Source organism: Bipolaris maydis, assembly GCF_028858645.1.
Source record: "Bipolaris maydis strain C4 unplaced genomic scaffold PSV08scaffold_11, whole genome shotgun sequence".
NCBI classification, from domain to species: domain Eukaryota; kingdom Fungi; phylum Ascomycota; class Dothideomycetes; order Pleosporales; family Pleosporaceae; genus Bipolaris; species Bipolaris maydis.
Genome location: NW_027093867.1, coordinates 559863 through 575970, shown reverse-complemented (window position 1 = coordinate 575970; position 16108 = coordinate 559863). Strand labels below are relative to the sequence as shown.

The 16108-nt window shown below is 52.0% G+C and overlaps 11 protein-coding genes across 11 annotated transcripts; 8 read left to right on the top strand and 3 right to left on the bottom strand.

Moving 5' to 3' along the window:
• Positions 1-11: 11 nt before the first annotated feature.
• On the bottom strand, positions 12-240 carry PSV08DRAFT_317975 (uncharacterized protein; the record flags this gene model as incomplete). Its single annotated transcript, XM_066092671.1, has 1 exon — positions 12-240. A coding segment is annotated over one exon (229 nt), but the record flags the coding sequence as incomplete, so codon positions are not given.
• Positions 241-248: 8 nt separating this feature from the next.
• On the bottom strand, positions 249-1397 carry PSV08DRAFT_8454 (thymidylate synthase/dCMP hydroxymethylase domain-containing protein). The gene has a single exon (XM_014220665.2). The coding sequence runs from the start codon at positions 1339-1341 to the stop codon at positions 313-315; it is 1029 nt and encodes a 342-aa protein (XP_014076140.1). The 5' UTR covers positions 1342-1397; the 3' UTR covers positions 249-312.
• A 135-nt stretch (positions 1398-1532) lies between these two features.
• On the top strand, positions 1533-3398 carry PSV08DRAFT_206895 (uncharacterized protein). The gene is made up of 4 exons (XM_014220664.2): positions 1533-1723; positions 1772-2042; positions 2089-2574; positions 2621-3398. Exons 1-4 carry the CDS (start codon positions 1548-1550, stop codon positions 3239-3241), a joined length of 1554 nt encoding a protein of 517 aa, XP_014076139.1. The 5' UTR covers positions 1533-1547; the 3' UTR covers positions 3242-3398.
• Positions 3399-3729: 331 nt separating this feature from the next.
• On the top strand, positions 3730-5519 carry PSV08DRAFT_317945 (uncharacterized protein). The gene is made up of 2 exons (XM_014220663.1): positions 3730-5120; positions 5200-5519. The coding sequence occupies exons 1-2, from the start codon at positions 3909-3911 to the stop codon at positions 5305-5307; spliced, it is 1320 nt and encodes a 439-aa protein (XP_014076138.1). The 5' UTR covers positions 3730-3908; the 3' UTR covers positions 5308-5519.
• A 365-nt stretch (positions 5520-5884) lies between these two features.
• On the top strand, positions 5885-6274 carry PSV08DRAFT_249663 (uncharacterized protein; the record flags this gene model as incomplete). Its single annotated transcript, XM_014220662.1, has 1 exon — positions 5885-6274. The coding sequence occupies one exon, from the start codon at positions 5885-5887 to the stop codon at positions 6272-6274; it is 390 nt and encodes a 129-aa protein (XP_014076137.1).
• Positions 6275-6521: 247 nt separating this feature from the next.
• Positions 6522-9572, top strand: PSV08DRAFT_411279 (uncharacterized protein; the record flags this gene model as incomplete). The annotated part of the gene is made up of 4 exons (XM_014220661.1): positions 6522-6730; positions 6793-6898; positions 7344-7368; positions 7537-9572. The coding sequence occupies 4 exons, from the start codon at positions 6522-6524 to the stop codon at positions 9570-9572; spliced, it is 2376 nt and encodes a 791-aa protein (XP_014076136.1).
• An 811-nt stretch (positions 9573-10383) lies between these two features.
• Positions 10384-11218, top strand: PSV08DRAFT_317937 (uncharacterized protein). The gene is made up of 2 exons (XM_014220660.2): positions 10384-11103; positions 11151-11218. Exon 1 carries the CDS (start codon positions 10421-10423, stop codon positions 10835-10837), a length of 417 nt encoding a protein of 138 aa, XP_014076135.1. The 5' UTR covers positions 10384-10420; the 3' UTR covers positions 10838-11103; positions 11151-11218.
• Positions 10655-11448, top strand: PSV08DRAFT_317931 (uncharacterized protein; the record flags this gene model as incomplete). Its single annotated transcript, XM_066092670.1, has 3 exons — positions 10655-10833; positions 10889-11103; positions 11151-11448. Coding segments are annotated over exons 2-3 (304 nt in total), but the record flags the coding sequence as incomplete, so codon positions are not given.
• Positions 11449-11530: 82 nt separating this feature from the next.
• Positions 11531-12429, top strand: PSV08DRAFT_317918 (uncharacterized protein). Its single transcript, XM_014220659.2, has 2 exons — positions 11531-11985; positions 12039-12429. The coding sequence occupies exons 1-2, from the start codon at positions 11606-11608 to the stop codon at positions 12382-12384; spliced, it is 726 nt and encodes a 241-aa protein (XP_014076134.1). The 5' UTR covers positions 11531-11605; the 3' UTR covers positions 12385-12429.
• A 224-nt stretch (positions 12430-12653) lies between these two features.
• PSV08DRAFT_411278 (uncharacterized protein) lies at positions 12654-13740 on the bottom strand. Its single transcript, XM_014220658.2, has 3 exons — positions 13649-13740; positions 13167-13589; positions 12654-13107 (listed from the first exon to the last, which is right to left on the bottom strand). The coding sequence occupies exons 1-3, from the start codon at positions 13713-13715 to the stop codon at positions 12749-12751; spliced, it is 849 nt and encodes a 282-aa protein (XP_014076133.1). The 5' UTR covers positions 13716-13740; the 3' UTR covers positions 12654-12748.
• Positions 13741-14814: 1074 nt separating this feature from the next.
• Positions 14815-16095, top strand: PSV08DRAFT_353989 (uncharacterized protein; the record flags this gene model as incomplete). The annotated part of the gene is made up of 5 exons (XM_014220657.1): positions 14815-14970; positions 15024-15128; positions 15190-15367; positions 15419-15620; positions 15669-16095. 5 exons carry the CDS (start codon positions 14815-14817, stop codon positions 16093-16095), a joined length of 1068 nt encoding a protein of 355 aa, XP_014076132.1.
• Positions 16096-16108: the final 13 nt, after the last annotated feature.

The following is a 16108-nucleotide window of genomic DNA, read 5'->3' as shown; positions in this document are numbered from 1 at the left end:
TAGGGATTATTTTATTTTATTTTGATTGGAGGGAAAGGGAGAAAGAGAGAGAAAGTGGGGGGGGGACACGATACCTTGATGATTTTTTTGTTGCTGGCATTTGTGAAGCGTTTGGCCATGTTTTTTTATATGTACGCTTGTATATATGCATTTTGTACGAAGTGAAGGTGAGGATAAACTTGTTTGAAGAAGAAGAAGAGTAAAGAGAACAGAAGATTTAACGTCAATTGCATAATTCATATCTATATAACCATCTATAACCAAAACAAGTAGTTAGTTTCACGCAAGGCCTCTCCAAAATGGCGCATTCATCTAAACACTCATCTTCATAGCAAGACTGGCATGTGGCTTATACCCTACAACCTCGAAGTCGGTTTCCAGCCAGCCATCTATACTGCCGCCGACGTCCCTGTTGATGCTCAGTTGGGGAAATTCTCGCGGCTCGCGCTCAATCTGCACCTTGAGCGCGTCGACATGATCGAGATAGACATGGGCATCGCCCATGGTATGGGTAAAAGTTCCCGGTGTCAAATCGCACACATGGGCGAGCATATGCGTCAGCAGGGCATAGGAAGCGATATTGAACGGGACACCGAGTCCCATATCGCACGAGCGCTGGTACAGCAGCGAATGCAGGACGCCCCTGGGCCGCGCGTCGCCTTGCTTGTGGCCGGGGAAACTGACGTAGAACTGGGCAAACATGTGGCAAGGCGGGAGAGCCATTTTCTTGATATCGGCGGGGTTCCAGGCGCTGAGGATGATTCTGCGGTCGTAGGGTTTGTTTTTGAGTTTGTCAATGATTTCGGCCAGCTGATCGACGCCTTGGCCGGTGTAGTCGTGGGCGTGGCCTTTGTAGTCGGCGCCAAAGTGGCGCCATTGGAAGCCGTAGACGGGGCCGAGCTCGCCTTCTTCGTAGTGTGAGAGGTTGACGCTGTCGAGGTAGGCGCGGCTGCCGTTGCCGTCCCAGATCTTGATGCCGGCGTCTGAAAGCGGCTTGCTGTGTGTGCTGCCGGATATGAACCACAGGAGCTCGCCGATGACGGCGCGGAGGAAGACGCGCTTGGTGGTGAGGAGGGGCAGGATGAGTGTGGGTGGTTGAGTGGGGTCGGCAGAGGGGCGTGAGAGGGCGAATTTCATTTGGGCGGGAAATGGGATGGCATAGGTTCCGGTGCCGGTGCGGTCGGGACGGTGCTCGCCATTTTGGAGAATGTCGCGGATGAGGGAGAGGTATTGGTGCTCTTCGTGCGCGGGGTTGCTGGTTGGCGGTGGAGGGGGATTTTGAGTTTCGGTGTCTTTTTGGGTTTGGGGACTTGTTTCTGGGTCAATGGTTGTGGCAGTCATTGTGACTAGAAGTCGAGTAGGTTGGGTTTGGTATGAGTTGTTTGGAAATGTCTCTTTAGCACATTTAGAATGCGGTCATTCAGCGCGTCGAAATCTCGAAAACGCGACTGCGCAACTGGTCACTTCCGTCGGCCGTATCCAACGTAGCCGGCCTAACTGCTTTCGCACCTTGTCACACAACGACCAGCACTACACAACATAGAGCCATGGAGGAACAAGCTGCTCACCACCTGCTAAACGTAGTAGAGGAAAGAGGTCTAAATGTCGATTTGGACAAGATCCTGCTGAGCTTCGAAGATGCGGATACAAATCACAAAGCTGCAGCATGGATCGAGGAATACCTACATCAAGACACTTTACTGACGAGGGAGGAGTTGGAGCTGTATGTGTTACAATCAATGTAAGCATTATTTACTGATTTGAAATCTAGGTACCAGACATTGAAGAAAAAGGGACTATTGCATCAGTATGAGGGTGAGGGTGGACCCTCGAGACCCATCCTGGACCACGAAATCGCCTCAGCTATCGAATCTCTGCAGAGCTCGACGAGCGCAATTGAAGCGCAGTGCAAGGTGCTTGAGGCGCAAAAGGATGCGTTGATGAAGCTAAAGGCTCTTGACAAGCCTAATCTGGATGTTGAACATGCACGAAACGAGAGGAAGAGGAAAGAGGGTCAAGAGAAGGCAAGGCTGGATGTTTCGGTAAGCTGGCACTCGAGGAGAAGCGACCGAGTACTGACCAGTGCAGGTTGACGATGTTGCTACATCAATTACTGAGCAGTTGGCGGATGCACAGCGAGAGAGCGAGGCCGACAAGTGTGCGCTGAAGAGCTACCTCTCGGAACGCTTTGCGTCCGACGACCAAATTCTGAGCAAGCTGCCGGGATTAGTGTCCCAGATTATGACGGAGCCAGAAGTCAGCGAAGACGAAAAGTCGATTGAGCAGTGGTGCAAGGCGATTATTTCCTTTCGCACTGCCGAAATCAAGGCGCGCGTAGACACCATCTACCTGACGCACGCCGCTGGAGGTGGGCCAAACGGGACTTTTGATGAAGCAGAGGCCGAGCTCAAGGAAAGGAAAGCAGCGTTGCAAGCAGAACTGGAGGAACTGCATTCGGAAATTGCTTCTGTTGCTGCAATGGTTGTTGAGCACGAGATTCGCAAGCCAATGGCGGATGTCAAGGAAGGCAAGGACAGGGATATGAGGCAGGCGCGAACTGCATGGCTCAACTACGTAAGTGCCGTTGTGGGCAGTGGCTGGGAATCACTAACGGTGGCAGGTCTTGTCCACGCTTGAATACATGGGCAGGCGGCTGGACACGCTCGCTGCAAAGACCAAACAAGACGACGAATTCCAGCAGGCACTGGCACATGTACAGGCTGCAGCAGCGAAACGCATGCCCGACATGGACGTGGCACCTGCACCGACGCCTGCACACAAACGAGCAAAGTCGTCCGTGGCAGCCTTCACGCCCGTGGTCAAGCTCAGGCCCAACAATGCACTCGATCTGCCGGTAGCGCTGCAAGATGCGCTTCGACACGCCGGCGTCTCGTTCAACCACGACAAGATTGAGAGCCTGCAGGACTCGCTGATGCAGGCTCAGATGGAACGCGGCAAGAAGCTGCAGGAACACTATGAATCGTCGGCAAGCGGCACGCACGAGAAGCTGGCCGAACGGTCGAGCAAGGCCGACGGGGACATGGTTGTCATCATGGCCGCTCTGTACAAGCACGCGCCGTTCGGGACGATCAGGCTGACCAATGGCAAGGTGGATGCACAGGTGAAGAAGATGGAGGCGGAGCTCGAGGACAAGGACCGGGAGCTGCTCGAGGCAGAGGGCAGCGAGCTAAGCCTGGGCGACGCCAAGGTTCGGGCATTTGTTGCAAAGTACGGCAGATAGCAGAAATCAAGGTTTTGGCGCTGGGTAGTGTTGTGTTGTCATTGTCAGGGTGGAGCGCTGACAGGACAGGTGCAACGGGGATGATCCAAGCGCGTGTATCAGCCAGCCAGGACGAGGTGGAGGATGCGTCAACAATAACAACAACAACAACAGCAAGCGATGCTCGTATAACAACGGCCACCACACCAAATCACCGGCTTGAACGCGTCAATTAACGAGCCCGGGCAGGCCGGGGCGCGCGCTGGCCGCAGGCAGTGGCCGTGGCGCCGCCGGGGGCAGAGGAGGGAGGGCGAGGGGTTCGGTGGGGGTGGACAGCAGGCGCAAGGCTGGTGGTTGGACCTCGGGCTGGTCGCTCTGGGTGACGAGGTGCAGGCGGCCATGGCCACAAGCAGCCTAGAGCCCCAGCCCCCCCAAGCTCCAGCATGCGGCCCCTGTCAGAGCTGGCCTGCCCTGCCCTGCCCTGAGCTGAGCTGAACTGACACTCCCCCAACCTCCACCACCACAACCACACACACGCACCAAAGCGCCCATCCCCACTTCTTGCTGCCGGTTGAACCTGCGCGGCATGCTGGCGCTAGGTACCCGCAGAGACGCAGGCACTCCTTCACTCCATTGATCTCCCACCTCACCAACCCGGCAGCTTCCTCGCCCTGTCCTGCTGTTCGCCATGGCCAAAGGAGAGCTCATCACCCTCGGCGCGGCTGCCACCGCTCTCGGAGGCGCCTACAAGCTCGCCGAGTTCCTCACAAAGGCCAAGCGCGTTCGTGATGTCGGCCCCTCCAACGCCGTCTACGTGCGCATCATCGGTCGCGTCCGCTCTGATCTCGAAGAGGTGCGCCGTCTGCTCTCGGTCCGCGAAATCCACGACATCCTCGAGGCCAACCACGAAAAGTCCAAATGGGTCTACGGCTGCATGCGCGATGTGCGCGGCGCCCTCGAGAACATTGCCCCTCACACCGAGCGCGTCGCTGGCGACATTGAGGACGGCCGCCGTGTTGGCATGAGGCACCGTGTTTACTGGCTCATCAGCGAGAAGGAAAAGCTCGAGAACAGGGAAAAGGAACTCGTAGTTGCCCACAACAGTCTCCGCGAGGTCCTCGGCTACTTGACCACTCTGGAGCCCATTGAGGAGCCCCACAAGCCCAAGAAGGACAAGAAGGAGAAGAAGGAGGAGACGCACATCGACATTGAGATTCATCAAGAGGCTCCCCCTCCTCCCCCTCCTGCTCCCGCCCATGCTCCTGCTCCTGCTCCTGGCCACCACACTACCCATACGACGCACATTGACCGGGACATCTACATTGAGCGCGATGCCGGTGCTCCCAGGCGCGTTGAGGAACACCGCGATGTCTGGGTTGAGCGCGACCACCAGCCGCCTGCCCACTACCAGGAACACCGTGAGGTCTATGTCGATGAACGCGAGCGTGGCCCCCAGTACTACGATGACCGTGGCCGTGGTCCTCCCCCTCCTCCCCACCACCACCACGATGCCCACTGGGAACACCACGGCCGTGAGCCCCGCTACGAGTCCCACTACGACGAGCGCTTCGAGCAGCAGGACCACTACCGTTCCCAGTATCCCATTGAGACGCGCGAGACGTACCAGCAGAACCGCCTGTACCCGGAGCCCCTAGGTCGTCCTGCCGAAGCCTTTGAGGAACGTCTTCCCGAGCGCGAAACTTGGCACCAAAGCAGCGCCCGCAACCAACGCCCAGGTCAGTACGGCCCCTACGGAGCACAGTATGCCGAATACGGTGCCCCTCAGCCTATTGGCGCAGCCCACTACGCCCGTAGGTTCAAAGGAGATCCAGGCTTTGGCGACGAAGAAATACTAAATCCGCAACCAGTGCCGTTGGACAGGAAGTACGCCGAACGCGAGGTGAGTGGTTACAAGGCTGGCTACCCTCCCCGCTACGGTAGCAAGCTGTAGATGTCAGCTCGAGGCTGACATGCGGCAGATGTGGATTGAACAAAAGGAGGACTACCGCTTCGATCAGTATGGGAACCGCTTGCCGGATAGGATGTTCCAGCCACCTGTTCCTCGACCCTATCGCAGCCGCATGTGAAAATGGCATGCCTTCTTGGTTACGATCAAATCTCGTTTTCACTGTTATGAGCCTCTTTGTTCCCCCCTTAGTGTCTAAACATGCAACCCCCACACCCACACACCCGAGCCCAATGTTTTTATGTAGTTGAAATTCAAGTTGATACCTCCCCCCCCCCTTTAATTATATGTTCCTCTTTGCTAATTCAATCATGTGTCATGTTATTGTCATTCAACTCTGTTGGCCCTCTTCCTGCCGGTAGCGTTGACCAACATTGAGGCCAGTCGAATCAGATGCTCGAACATGTAGACCCTTTTACCCCAACATCCACAAATGTTGATGATGCACAACGACCATGGTACCCTCATTCCCACCACTACCACAACATACCCAAAGGCGGTGGGTAATGGTGAAAATGTAAACGTAACTCGTTCCCAACCCATCTTTCTCTCACTCAAACACACACTCACTCACTCACACACATATCCCCCCCTTCAAAATCCCTCTCCTCCACCTCTCCATTCCCGCACTTGAATCCTTTTTCCATCCAGTAACAATAAAACACCATCAATCCCTATCCCTCCCCCCTCCAAAAAAAATGGTCCGCAGATCCCCCACCCACGCCCTCCGCACCTGCACCTCCTTCTTCACCTCCGCCACCTCGCCCTCCTGGCCAGGTCCCACGCGCCCAACCACCATCAAACTGCTCTGCCTCGCCACCTTACTCGCCGCCACCCAACTCGGTCTCTGCGCCGCCCTCGCTCACAAATTGCTCGCCATGCGGCTGGAAGTCGAGTGCTGGGAGGTGGATGACGAACATGCCGGCGAAGGTGGCAGTGCTGGGTTGGATATGCTCAGCCTGGTGCCCAAGACGCGCAAGTTACCCGTTACGTTTGTGAATTTGGATCGGTTGGAGGGGAGGGGAGGGTCCGAGGGGGCTATGTGGTTGAGTTTGGGGAAGCCTGGGGGGGCAGGGGGGAAGTTGTGAGTTTTTTTTTCCCTTTCTCCCATTTCCATTTCCATATTTTTTTTTACCTATTTTGAATTTTTTTTTCTTTTCTTTCTCTGGGTGGGCGTACATATTACAGGGAGAATAAAGACGGGGGGCTGACTTTGAGACGATATATAGTGCGATTGTTGCGGCACTTATACTTAATCCGGTTTGCCTGCTTACTATTCTGGCTTGTTATCTTCGGTTGCATATTGTCGTTGCGCATGTGACGAATCGGTGCGCCATGGTGCTTGCGGGGCTGCTGGGAGTGCATTTTCTGGTTAATGTGGTGGGGATGTATTTGCTGGATACGTTTCCGGGGGGTGAGGTGAATACGGAGTATGGGACTTGCTGGAAGGATGATGGGGTGATGCGTGCGTTGGAGAGTTGGGGGTGGTGGGCGAGGAGTATTGTGGTCAGTGGGGCGGTGATTGGGGTTATGGGGTTTTGCACGTAAGTTTTAATCTTTTTGTTTTGTAGGAAAAGGGGAGAAAGAAGGGCTGACGGTTTGATAGGATGATTGGGTATTTTTTCATGGCGCTGTTCGCTGCGCGCATGAATCAACTTGATCGACAGCGACCGATTGGGCTGCAGAATCTTGCTCCTTCGAGGCGTACTGGTGTGAGCGGAAATGCTGCTGCTGTTGCTACTGCTGCTCCACAGTATCCCTTGTCATATGCCCCTAGTGTACCAGCTCCCTCTGCTTTCTCGGTCAGCTCCCGGCTTCCTCGTCAACACAATGCGGCGGATGCAAGGGGTCGTAAGCCGGCGGAGCGGAAAGAGGAGAACGTAGATCCTTTTACTGATCCTCAGAATGTGGTAGTTTAGGACAAAGGGATGGAGCGATGGACGTAGACTGAAGGAGACGAGCTGATTACGATAAATTGAGGTGTTGAGATGGGGTTAGGTTTTGATTTTGATATTGGGTTTTTGGATCATGGTTAAGAGCGTCACTTGTCACATCACATAGTCTGGTGTCAACGAGACTAAACAAGACGCTCAACTCTCAAATTTAGTTATTCTAATTTTTTCCAACCAAGTAACAGTGTCGAGATCCTTGACAAAGAATTTCAACGTGACAAGTCCAACATGTAAGTGCATCTTGATCTTTAACAAAGGAACAAAAGCCCCTTTGTCCGTCTCTTTCGTGTATTATTCTCGGAAAGATCCTCACCTTTGTCCTATATCATACTGATTATCCATATTCTCTGCCATTCCTCAGATCTCACTTGACTCGAAGTAACCTCACTAACATCCAGCAACAATGGCCGAAATTGCTCAAGACACCCCCACCACCCAAACAGACACTGACCACATCCGCACCTGGCTCAAAGAGCCCCTCCTCGAATTCAGCTACAATGACTTCGACCGCCAAATCCAAGTCCGCGAGTACCTAAACATCACCACCACCAATCCCGACGATCCCGCTCACTGGCTCGAATCCAGCAGCATCGACACCGTCCTCGCCTTGCTAACTCTCAAGTACCACCGCAGCGATGTCTACATCTTACCAATGTACCATGGCGGCATGCTATACGACATCGGCGGTCACGACGCTGAGTACGTGTTTGACGAGGACCAAGACTGCGACCCACTGAAACCCGTGCGGGATAGAAAACACAGGTGGATCATTGTACCTGTCAACGAACAGACATTGCAGAAAGAAGAGTCCATGGAGCTATCCTGGGCAATGGGTCAGGCGCAGGATAGGAACGGAAGTAAAGGCAATGATGCAGCATCCAAGGATATGGCAAGTGGTGGCCACTGCGGTCTCCTTGTCATCGACAAGCGCAAGAAAACTGCACGCTGGATAGATGGAAAGCTCACTCTTTCACCTAGCCGGAATAAACCCGGTAGAATGAAAATCAATCATATGTTTGTACTGGGTGCGGTGGCTGCAACCATGGTTCGCGGTGTCGAACGTGTGTTAGGACTCGAGCATGGCTCCTTTCATGCCAAGACCGTCAAATATGTTCCTAATCAATCAGAGCACAATTCCTTCAAGAGGGACGGAGGCGCGAGTTGCGGGCCATATATCATCGCGTTTCTAGAGTACGTACTGAGTACTAAGGGACGCCTTGCGGATTTCGATAATGTTTTCAAAGTGGGGAATTGGAAGAGAAACTGTGAGGGCATGGCGTTTGATTCGCTGAAAACGAGGGTGCACATGCAGGAGATTATTCAAAACAAGAGCGAGAAGTTGCAGGGGGAGGAGGAGCCGCCGTTGAAGCTGTCAAAGGAGGTTTATGGGATTTTGAGGCCCAAGGTTCTGGGTACGCTAGTGGCGGCGAGGTGGAGGGAGTGGGAGGGGATGAGGGATAGGATTGATTTTGATGATTATAAGTTTGGGGGTGGGAAGAGGAGGAGGGGCCGGGGGCGAAGGAGTGGGGGTGGCAGTAGTGGTAATAGTGGAAGCGGCAGAGGCAGCTCTAATGGAGGAGGAGGTGGTGGTGGAGGTTCTAGTGGAGGAGATGACAGTAATGACAGCGATAAAGGAGACATCGGTAACGACGAAGCAGAAGAAGAAGCACGCATCATCAACCTCATCGAAACAGACGAAGAAGACCTAGACGACAATTTCTTTGACCCCCAAGACCCCGCCGCAGACCCAGTATCTAAAAAGCATCTTCGTGACGAAATCCGCTCTCAACTCAAGAACTACATTGGCATGCCAACAAAAGACGGCGCCTACCTCCGCGCCTTTGAAATCCAGAAAGAAGCCGCAAAAGTAATCGAATTCAACAACTCAACTAGGGTCGCCCCTGAACCCGCTTCCAGGACTGCTCCCAGAACCACCCCCAAACCCACCTCGACCCCTGATCCTGCCCGCCCTACCCGCATCTCAATACTGCAGTACCCAGAAGGCATAACCACCGCGCCCCTCGACTTCGCCTCTACATCCGAAGTCCCCTCAAAAACCCTCCTTCTATGGCGCCTCGCAAACATTGAACGCATCGACGCCTGCCAGCTCGGTAGCAAAACCACCGAAGACGGCATCTCCGTACGCGCAATTCTACAAGTGCTTTCAGGCGTAGAATTTGGAAAAGAGCCAGATGAGCGGTTGACAAAGATCTGGATAAACGATCCAGAAGTGTTTAATAGGAAGGATAGGTATGATAATTTGCTACCGGGTATTATTGCGTGGAAGATGAAGGACAGGTACGAGCTTTTTGATATGGAGAATATACCGAGTACGCGGGGGGTGAAGAGGGGAATTGAGGAGGCCAGGGGGGGTGGGCATGGAGATGGGGATGGGGATGTAGGGGGTAGCGTTGGGAAGAAGGCTAAGAAATAGATTTCGGAGCACGTTTGAATACTAGATTGGCAGAGCTGATTACGAGGTAATATTTAGGTCTAGGGATACTTTAGGGTTTGGAAATAGGATTAGGGAAGGAGGACTAGTAAGCATATCTATATCCTCGACTATGACTAATAAAATTCAACACTAAACTAACTTTGCAAGCGAGGAATAGCCGTGATGCATGATTACAGCGTGCTAGGAGCTTTTAGGGCCGCACCTGTGGACTATTTCTAAAGCACCTATTTTAACTAACACCCCCTAATACCCCCCCACACCAACCAGAGAAACCTTCTCCCGCCACCGCCACTGCACGCACTCGCGCCTCCTCAGCCGCACCTACTGCTCCCTCATCGAACCACCCTCCCCCCGCACCCCCTCTGCCGCCCGCGCCTGTCCACGCTACAAACAACACCGCGAGAAGCCCCTTTCTATGTGGCAGAAAATGCGGTGAGCCAGAATCAACCGATCAAACACAGCATCGTACCAAAATATCTACTGGCCATGCGCTATAGTTGGTTGATTCTGGCCCCCACGAGTGCAGCTACATTGCACGACATGCTTGCCATTCCCTAGCAAGCTAAGCGTCTCGCTTAATAGGCTGTCAGCTAGATGGAACCGCTGTTGAGGCTGGATGGAGGCAATCCTGATAAGCGATCGATTCCCCAGGTTAAATTATCAGGCCCCCGAGGACGCTTGGCGATTTTCACAGCCTCAACAGTTTTGACAGGCTCTGTGAACGAATTGAATACATCTTTAATAGTCTCGCCCATCTGTCAGCTTCGTCCTTTCTTACACATCCAGTCATCAATCTTCGCGATAAGCTATCTTCGACCTACTGAGCAATGGAGTATTCGTTAGTACAGAAAGAACCGATCTCACGAATTTCCACTCCTATAGAAGATGCTAGGCACCAGCCTCGCCTATCAAGACCATTATCGACTTCATTACGACACTGGAAGTGGGAGCTTGCCACATGGCTGCTAGGGACGACTGCACTCGGTGCAATCATCACGCTGCTCATTCTTTACAGAGATGAGCCACTCAGGCATTGGACCGCTAGTTTCAGCTTGGCTACTACTATCGCAGCTCTTTCGCAGGTCACACAGTCCGCTCTTCTTGTTTCGGTATCATCCTGCATCGGTCAACTTAAATGGTCATATTTGCGTAATGAGCGGTCGACTCTCGATATCAGTAGATTCGAAGAGGCTTCTCGTGGGCCTCGAGGGAGTCTCATATTGCTTTTGAGCACTCGTCCGTGAGTCTTCCTCCGCCTGTCTGCAACGGAATTTCTAACAAGCTCATAACGTAAGACATCTAGTATCCGTCGGAGCAATCGCGACTATCTTACTGCTTGGCTTTTCGCCGTTTACTCAACAGTCGGTTACAATTAAAGTAAGGAGTACCAACGGTACCTTCTCTTCTACAGGTGCCATCATAAGTCGTTCAGTACAATACGTCAACGACGCCACCAATGCAAGTTTTGTGGAATACGACATGGATTCTCAATCTACGATTCCTATCATGTGTCAGTGTGCCGAAACTTACTTCTCTTGTTAAGCTCACGGTAGTCAGATCATCCACACATGTCTAAAGGCATACTTGCAGGTATACTTGATGACGTTTCAAGCCCTTCGGATGTCATAGGATCCTGCCAAGCCGAAGCCTGCACCTGGGCACCGTATCAAACACTTGCCGTATGCTCTATCGTTGAAGACCTTTCCGCAGACGGAACCATGACGAGTGCTGTATCCAGTGATCCGGGTGATTCGGAGGTGTATTCTATCGGCCCAGGGTCCTGGGACCGGACTCAAGGGGACGTTAACCTACCTGAAACATTTTGGATGAATACACAGGTTGATTGGCAGGACCCGGATTACCGTGCAGCGAATCATGACCCCCTACGGAACGTCTCATCCATCTTTGTTGCCTACTATCCTCCTTGCGATAACGATGGCAAACCAAGAACAGATTGGACAGGTCAGAGGAATGATGCCGCTAACTGGAAAGGTTTCCAAGGCACCTTGACTATGTGTCTTCAAACGCTGAATTCTACCTATAACTCGACGATGCAGACCGAAATAATTGACACGAAAATCGACTTAGACTGGCAAATAAAGCCAGGAGTTTCAAATGGCAGCCAATACCGGTACTGCGTTACGGGCCAGAACAACGAGGAGTTTTGCGTTGGCGATACGGACATCACGGAATGGGAATACCTGATGGCAAAATCACTTACTGGTGCAGCTGCTATATATCCTAACGAGACCGACTATGGCTTTACCGGTCAATATGCCCCTAACATCGCTACAGATGTCCTCGGCGACAGTCCAGCGTACTGTAACGGATCAACTGTAGAAGGAGGCTTCAAACGAAGGATGAACAATATTGCCATCTCGATGAGCAACGCGCAAGCCAAACCCAAGTCCTTCCCATCTGTTCTGCACTGACATGACGAACCAGACTTCGTACCGGGAAAAATGCAGTCCCTCTCAAAGGCGTCGAGTGGACCAAGGAGCAATTCTTCGACGTCACCTTCTACTGGATGTCTTTCCCACTCGCGATATACCTGATCATAACTCTTTTCCTCTTTTCCACCATTGTTACATCGAGCAGAGCTGATACACCGCTCTGGAAGTCTTCGCCGCTCGTCTTACTAGAGGCTACGAATTCGTCGAATCGTATGCAAAGTTTAGACCAAGTAGAGTCGGACGCGCGTGGAACTTGTATAAAGTTGCAACATACAGGTGACAGCTGGCATCTGCAGAATATGCCGGTATCTAGCGTAACTGGCAAAGAGGGTATTTAAATATATCCTCTTATTAGTAGTATGAAATACAATGTTTATACAAGGCGTTTCACTCTGCGAAGCAAACGCTTTGTGTTGCACGTGTTAGTGCGGTGAATTGATCTGTACAGTTTCTTCCATCTTCATTTATGTGTGGGGTATGACTATTGCTTTTTCTTTCTCCGCACGTGAGATGCAGGCATTAACAGCTAGGGTGTCAAACAAAGAGATTAGGTTTCGGCAACGGGACGTCTCACTGAATCATGATTGCGGACGAAGTTCTTTTTTTTCTTCTTTTTTTTTAAATTTGGTATCTTCAAGAGTAGTTAACTAAGCGAATTGGACAAAAAAGGGTAACATGATATGCGTTCAACTGGCACTTTCTCTAACCAGCCAGAGCCATGACTTTGGCCAAGACAGCGTCATCACTAAGATCATCGCCCTTGATGGCTTCATACGCCGGCGCAAGAATAGTGTTCTGGATCTCAGTGTACTTGCCGTTGCTAGCGAAAATAAGCTCACCATGCCTCGACTTATCGGCCATCAAGTAAGCAACTGCGCGAGCTACTACGTCAGGTGTCTGGCAGTCATGGGAGACGGCGGCGAGTAGGTTTTTCAAATCAGGCAAAACTTGGGTTGCCGTCCATGAAGGGGCAAGAGTGTTAACGCGAATAGGTAGACCAGCTACTTCGACTAGGCGCGCAAAACTCCTGCCGAAACCTAGAACACCGGCCTTGGCCGTAGCTGCGCAACGCTGTCAGTAGGTTGATCTGGACAGAATCGGCGAGTCGGGTGTGGCTTACAATAGTCGACTGCGCGAACTGGGTGCAGTCCCGTGCTGGACCCCATGATGACAATGGATCCACCCTCTGGTTGAGTCTTGAGGTAGTGCGCAGCGATTGTGACAGTTTTGACAACACTGTCCAAGTTGATGTCTATTGTGTCTTGGTTGGGCTCAATTGGATCGCCATTTGCGTCGACCTCGAGAGCCAGGTAGTTTGCGCGCGGGCCAATTCCGGCATTGGCAAAAACAAAGTCGATTTTGCCATGCTTCTCCTTGGCAGCCTTGAAAAGCTTGGTCAAGTCTGCCCAGTTTCTGACGTCGGTTTGGACAAAGTGGCAGCTAGCGTTTGACGCCGGTGGTGGCTGAATGTCGCCGCTCACAACTAGTGCGCCTAGAGACGCCAGCAGCTCGACTGTTGCCAGACCAATGCCAGAAGACCCACCTGGCAAAGAGGTTAGTTGTCTGGCTTCAAGCTGTGTGATTGGGTGGAGCGCTAGTTACCCGTTATGATGGCGACTTTGCCCTGAAAGCCGGTGAGGTCGGAGTCATTGATTTCAAAGGAAGCCATTGTGGATAATAATCGCGTTTGATGCAGGTGAGCGGATGTGAAGGTAGACAACGGGAGATCAAAGGAAAGATATGCAACCAACTCGGGCCGTGTCGTGTATGCACGAGCAGACTGATTTGGGTAGCACAAGCGCAGGCAAAAGAAAGCTGCTGCCACCCAGAGGCCAGAAACGTTTTCTCAAACATAGCCGATAGACCAGTAGGAGAATTTCAAGGAAGAGGTCCAAATTGGGATGTCGGTACCGCCGGAGACCCAGTTTAACACGGCAGAGCAGGAGGCGACCCGCTTGCCATGTGCTGGGAATCCTGGGCCAACCCATTGGGCTCGCAATTTTACATCGCCATAGTGTCGCGTGTCTGCTCCTGGACCGTTTGTAATCACGGTACACTTTTATCCTAATATCTTACAGCGTTATATTGGCTTACTGGGAGGGACTTCTCTTGGTGCACCCAGGAGTGGTGGTGAACGCAACCTGGGCGGAACACTACTATTTTCGGAGCCAGAACCGCCAAGCCCGAGTGGGAACTGACCACGGCCCGAATGGCATACTTAAGATCTGCATACTAACGCCCCTGTCAATGGCATTGCAAATGCTGAAAGATTCCAGAAGTACTCGATAAGCCATGGTCAGGTTCCTCAGGGGAAAAGCTGCATACATACAAAGAGCCAATCATAGTGGTGTCGAAGGAGTGGTTGCATAGTACGGCATCTAATTTGCGCGACTCAGTGGTCGAGATCACAACGTTGTGTTACCATCCAGCCGGTCAGACACCTATGGGTCCTGCCGTAGTTGCCGGAGTTGAGTGTCACATTGAGAGTAGTCAAGTTCACTTCAGGAAAGATTTTCAAAGCTTAGCGTAGTAACGTCTCAGGCCTGGAAGCGACGTTGAAATGCGTGTTTGTCTGACCATGTGCTTGTGTGGAGACAGGGGCAGAATGGAATCAAAACGGCTCTTACGTACCATTTCACTGGAGGCAAACCGTTTGTCCTTGTTGATACATTTCCTGGGGAGCTGCTCGATAATCCCTTGTATCCGCCTTTTCTTTGATTCTGTCGGTCCTCTGTCTCTCTCACGCTTATTTACGTCAAGTTGCAGTTATGGCGACCGTTCCGGTGGCCGGTGATGGTGTGGCACTTCTCTATTGCGCTATTGTATTGTTGGCGTTAACCTGGGTTACTTTCCTCTTGCGTGCTGGAGTTAGGATATGGAGGAAAGCATGGGGTATGGACGACTATCTGATGTTGCTTGGTATTGTGAGTCTACAGAACCAACCTTTGGTACGAACTCTTACTCACTGACGTTCCAGCTTCTTTTCACAGTCACTGCCGCCCTTTGTATAGTATGCTGCTTTTACGGGTCTGGGCAATTTTCTCGTGATCTGCCTCCGGCGACGATGGCAATAGGAATAAAAGTGAGTATCCGAAGCGTCCGCCAATGACAACAAGACAACCTTGTGGCTAACTAAAATGAAGCTCTTCTATATTGCTGAGTATTTCTATTGCGTCAGTGCCATGTTCATCAAGATCAGTGTTGCGGTGGCGCTGCTACGTATTGCTGCTACCCGAGCCTTCTTGAAGTGGGGACTATGGATTCTCATTGGAGCCTGTATCGTTGCTGCGCTTGTGTTTTGTATCGGCATTGCAAACATCTGTGAGTAATTGAGGATTTGGGTCGACGAGGAAGTTTGACTGATTCAACCAGGCCATCCTATCAACACTTTGTGGGGAGAATCCAATGGTGTATGCAATCTCCAACTCAACACAAACGTCAGTTTGTTCTACTCAGCTATCGAGATTACGGCAGACTTTAGTCTCTCAATCTTGCCAGCCATTCTACTATGGAATGTACAGATGAAAACCAGGGTGAAGGCTTCGGTTGCAGTAATGCTCGCACTTGCTTCTTTGTAAGACCCTTGCACGGTCTCCACTTGGCCCTATCTAACTGTGCTTAGTGCCTCGACAGCCACAATCGTCAGACTCAAGTACCTCACCCTCTACAGCGATCCCGGTGAATTCATGTTCAGCACTGGAAAGATTGGCTTCTGGTCCCTTACAGAAGAAGGCATCGGCCTTATAGCCGGATCTCTCCCTGCGCTTCGCCCTCTCCTCTCCCTTCGTATCCGAGTAAGTGTAGTTTCGAACACTCCCGGTGCTTCGACAGGAAGGGCATACAATTCAGGGTCCCACCATCTACAACCACCATCACGTTCGCGCGGGATTCCCATGGATAATTTTCAGACGCTTGGCGACAACGACGATTGCGACAATAGCGATGGAGACAGCCAGAAGAAGATTATCAAGGAAACCAAGTTTTCAATCACAACAACTGCCACTGGACCTAAATCCAACCCAGTGATGCCGTGGAACACGAACCACTAGAACTACGTATAGC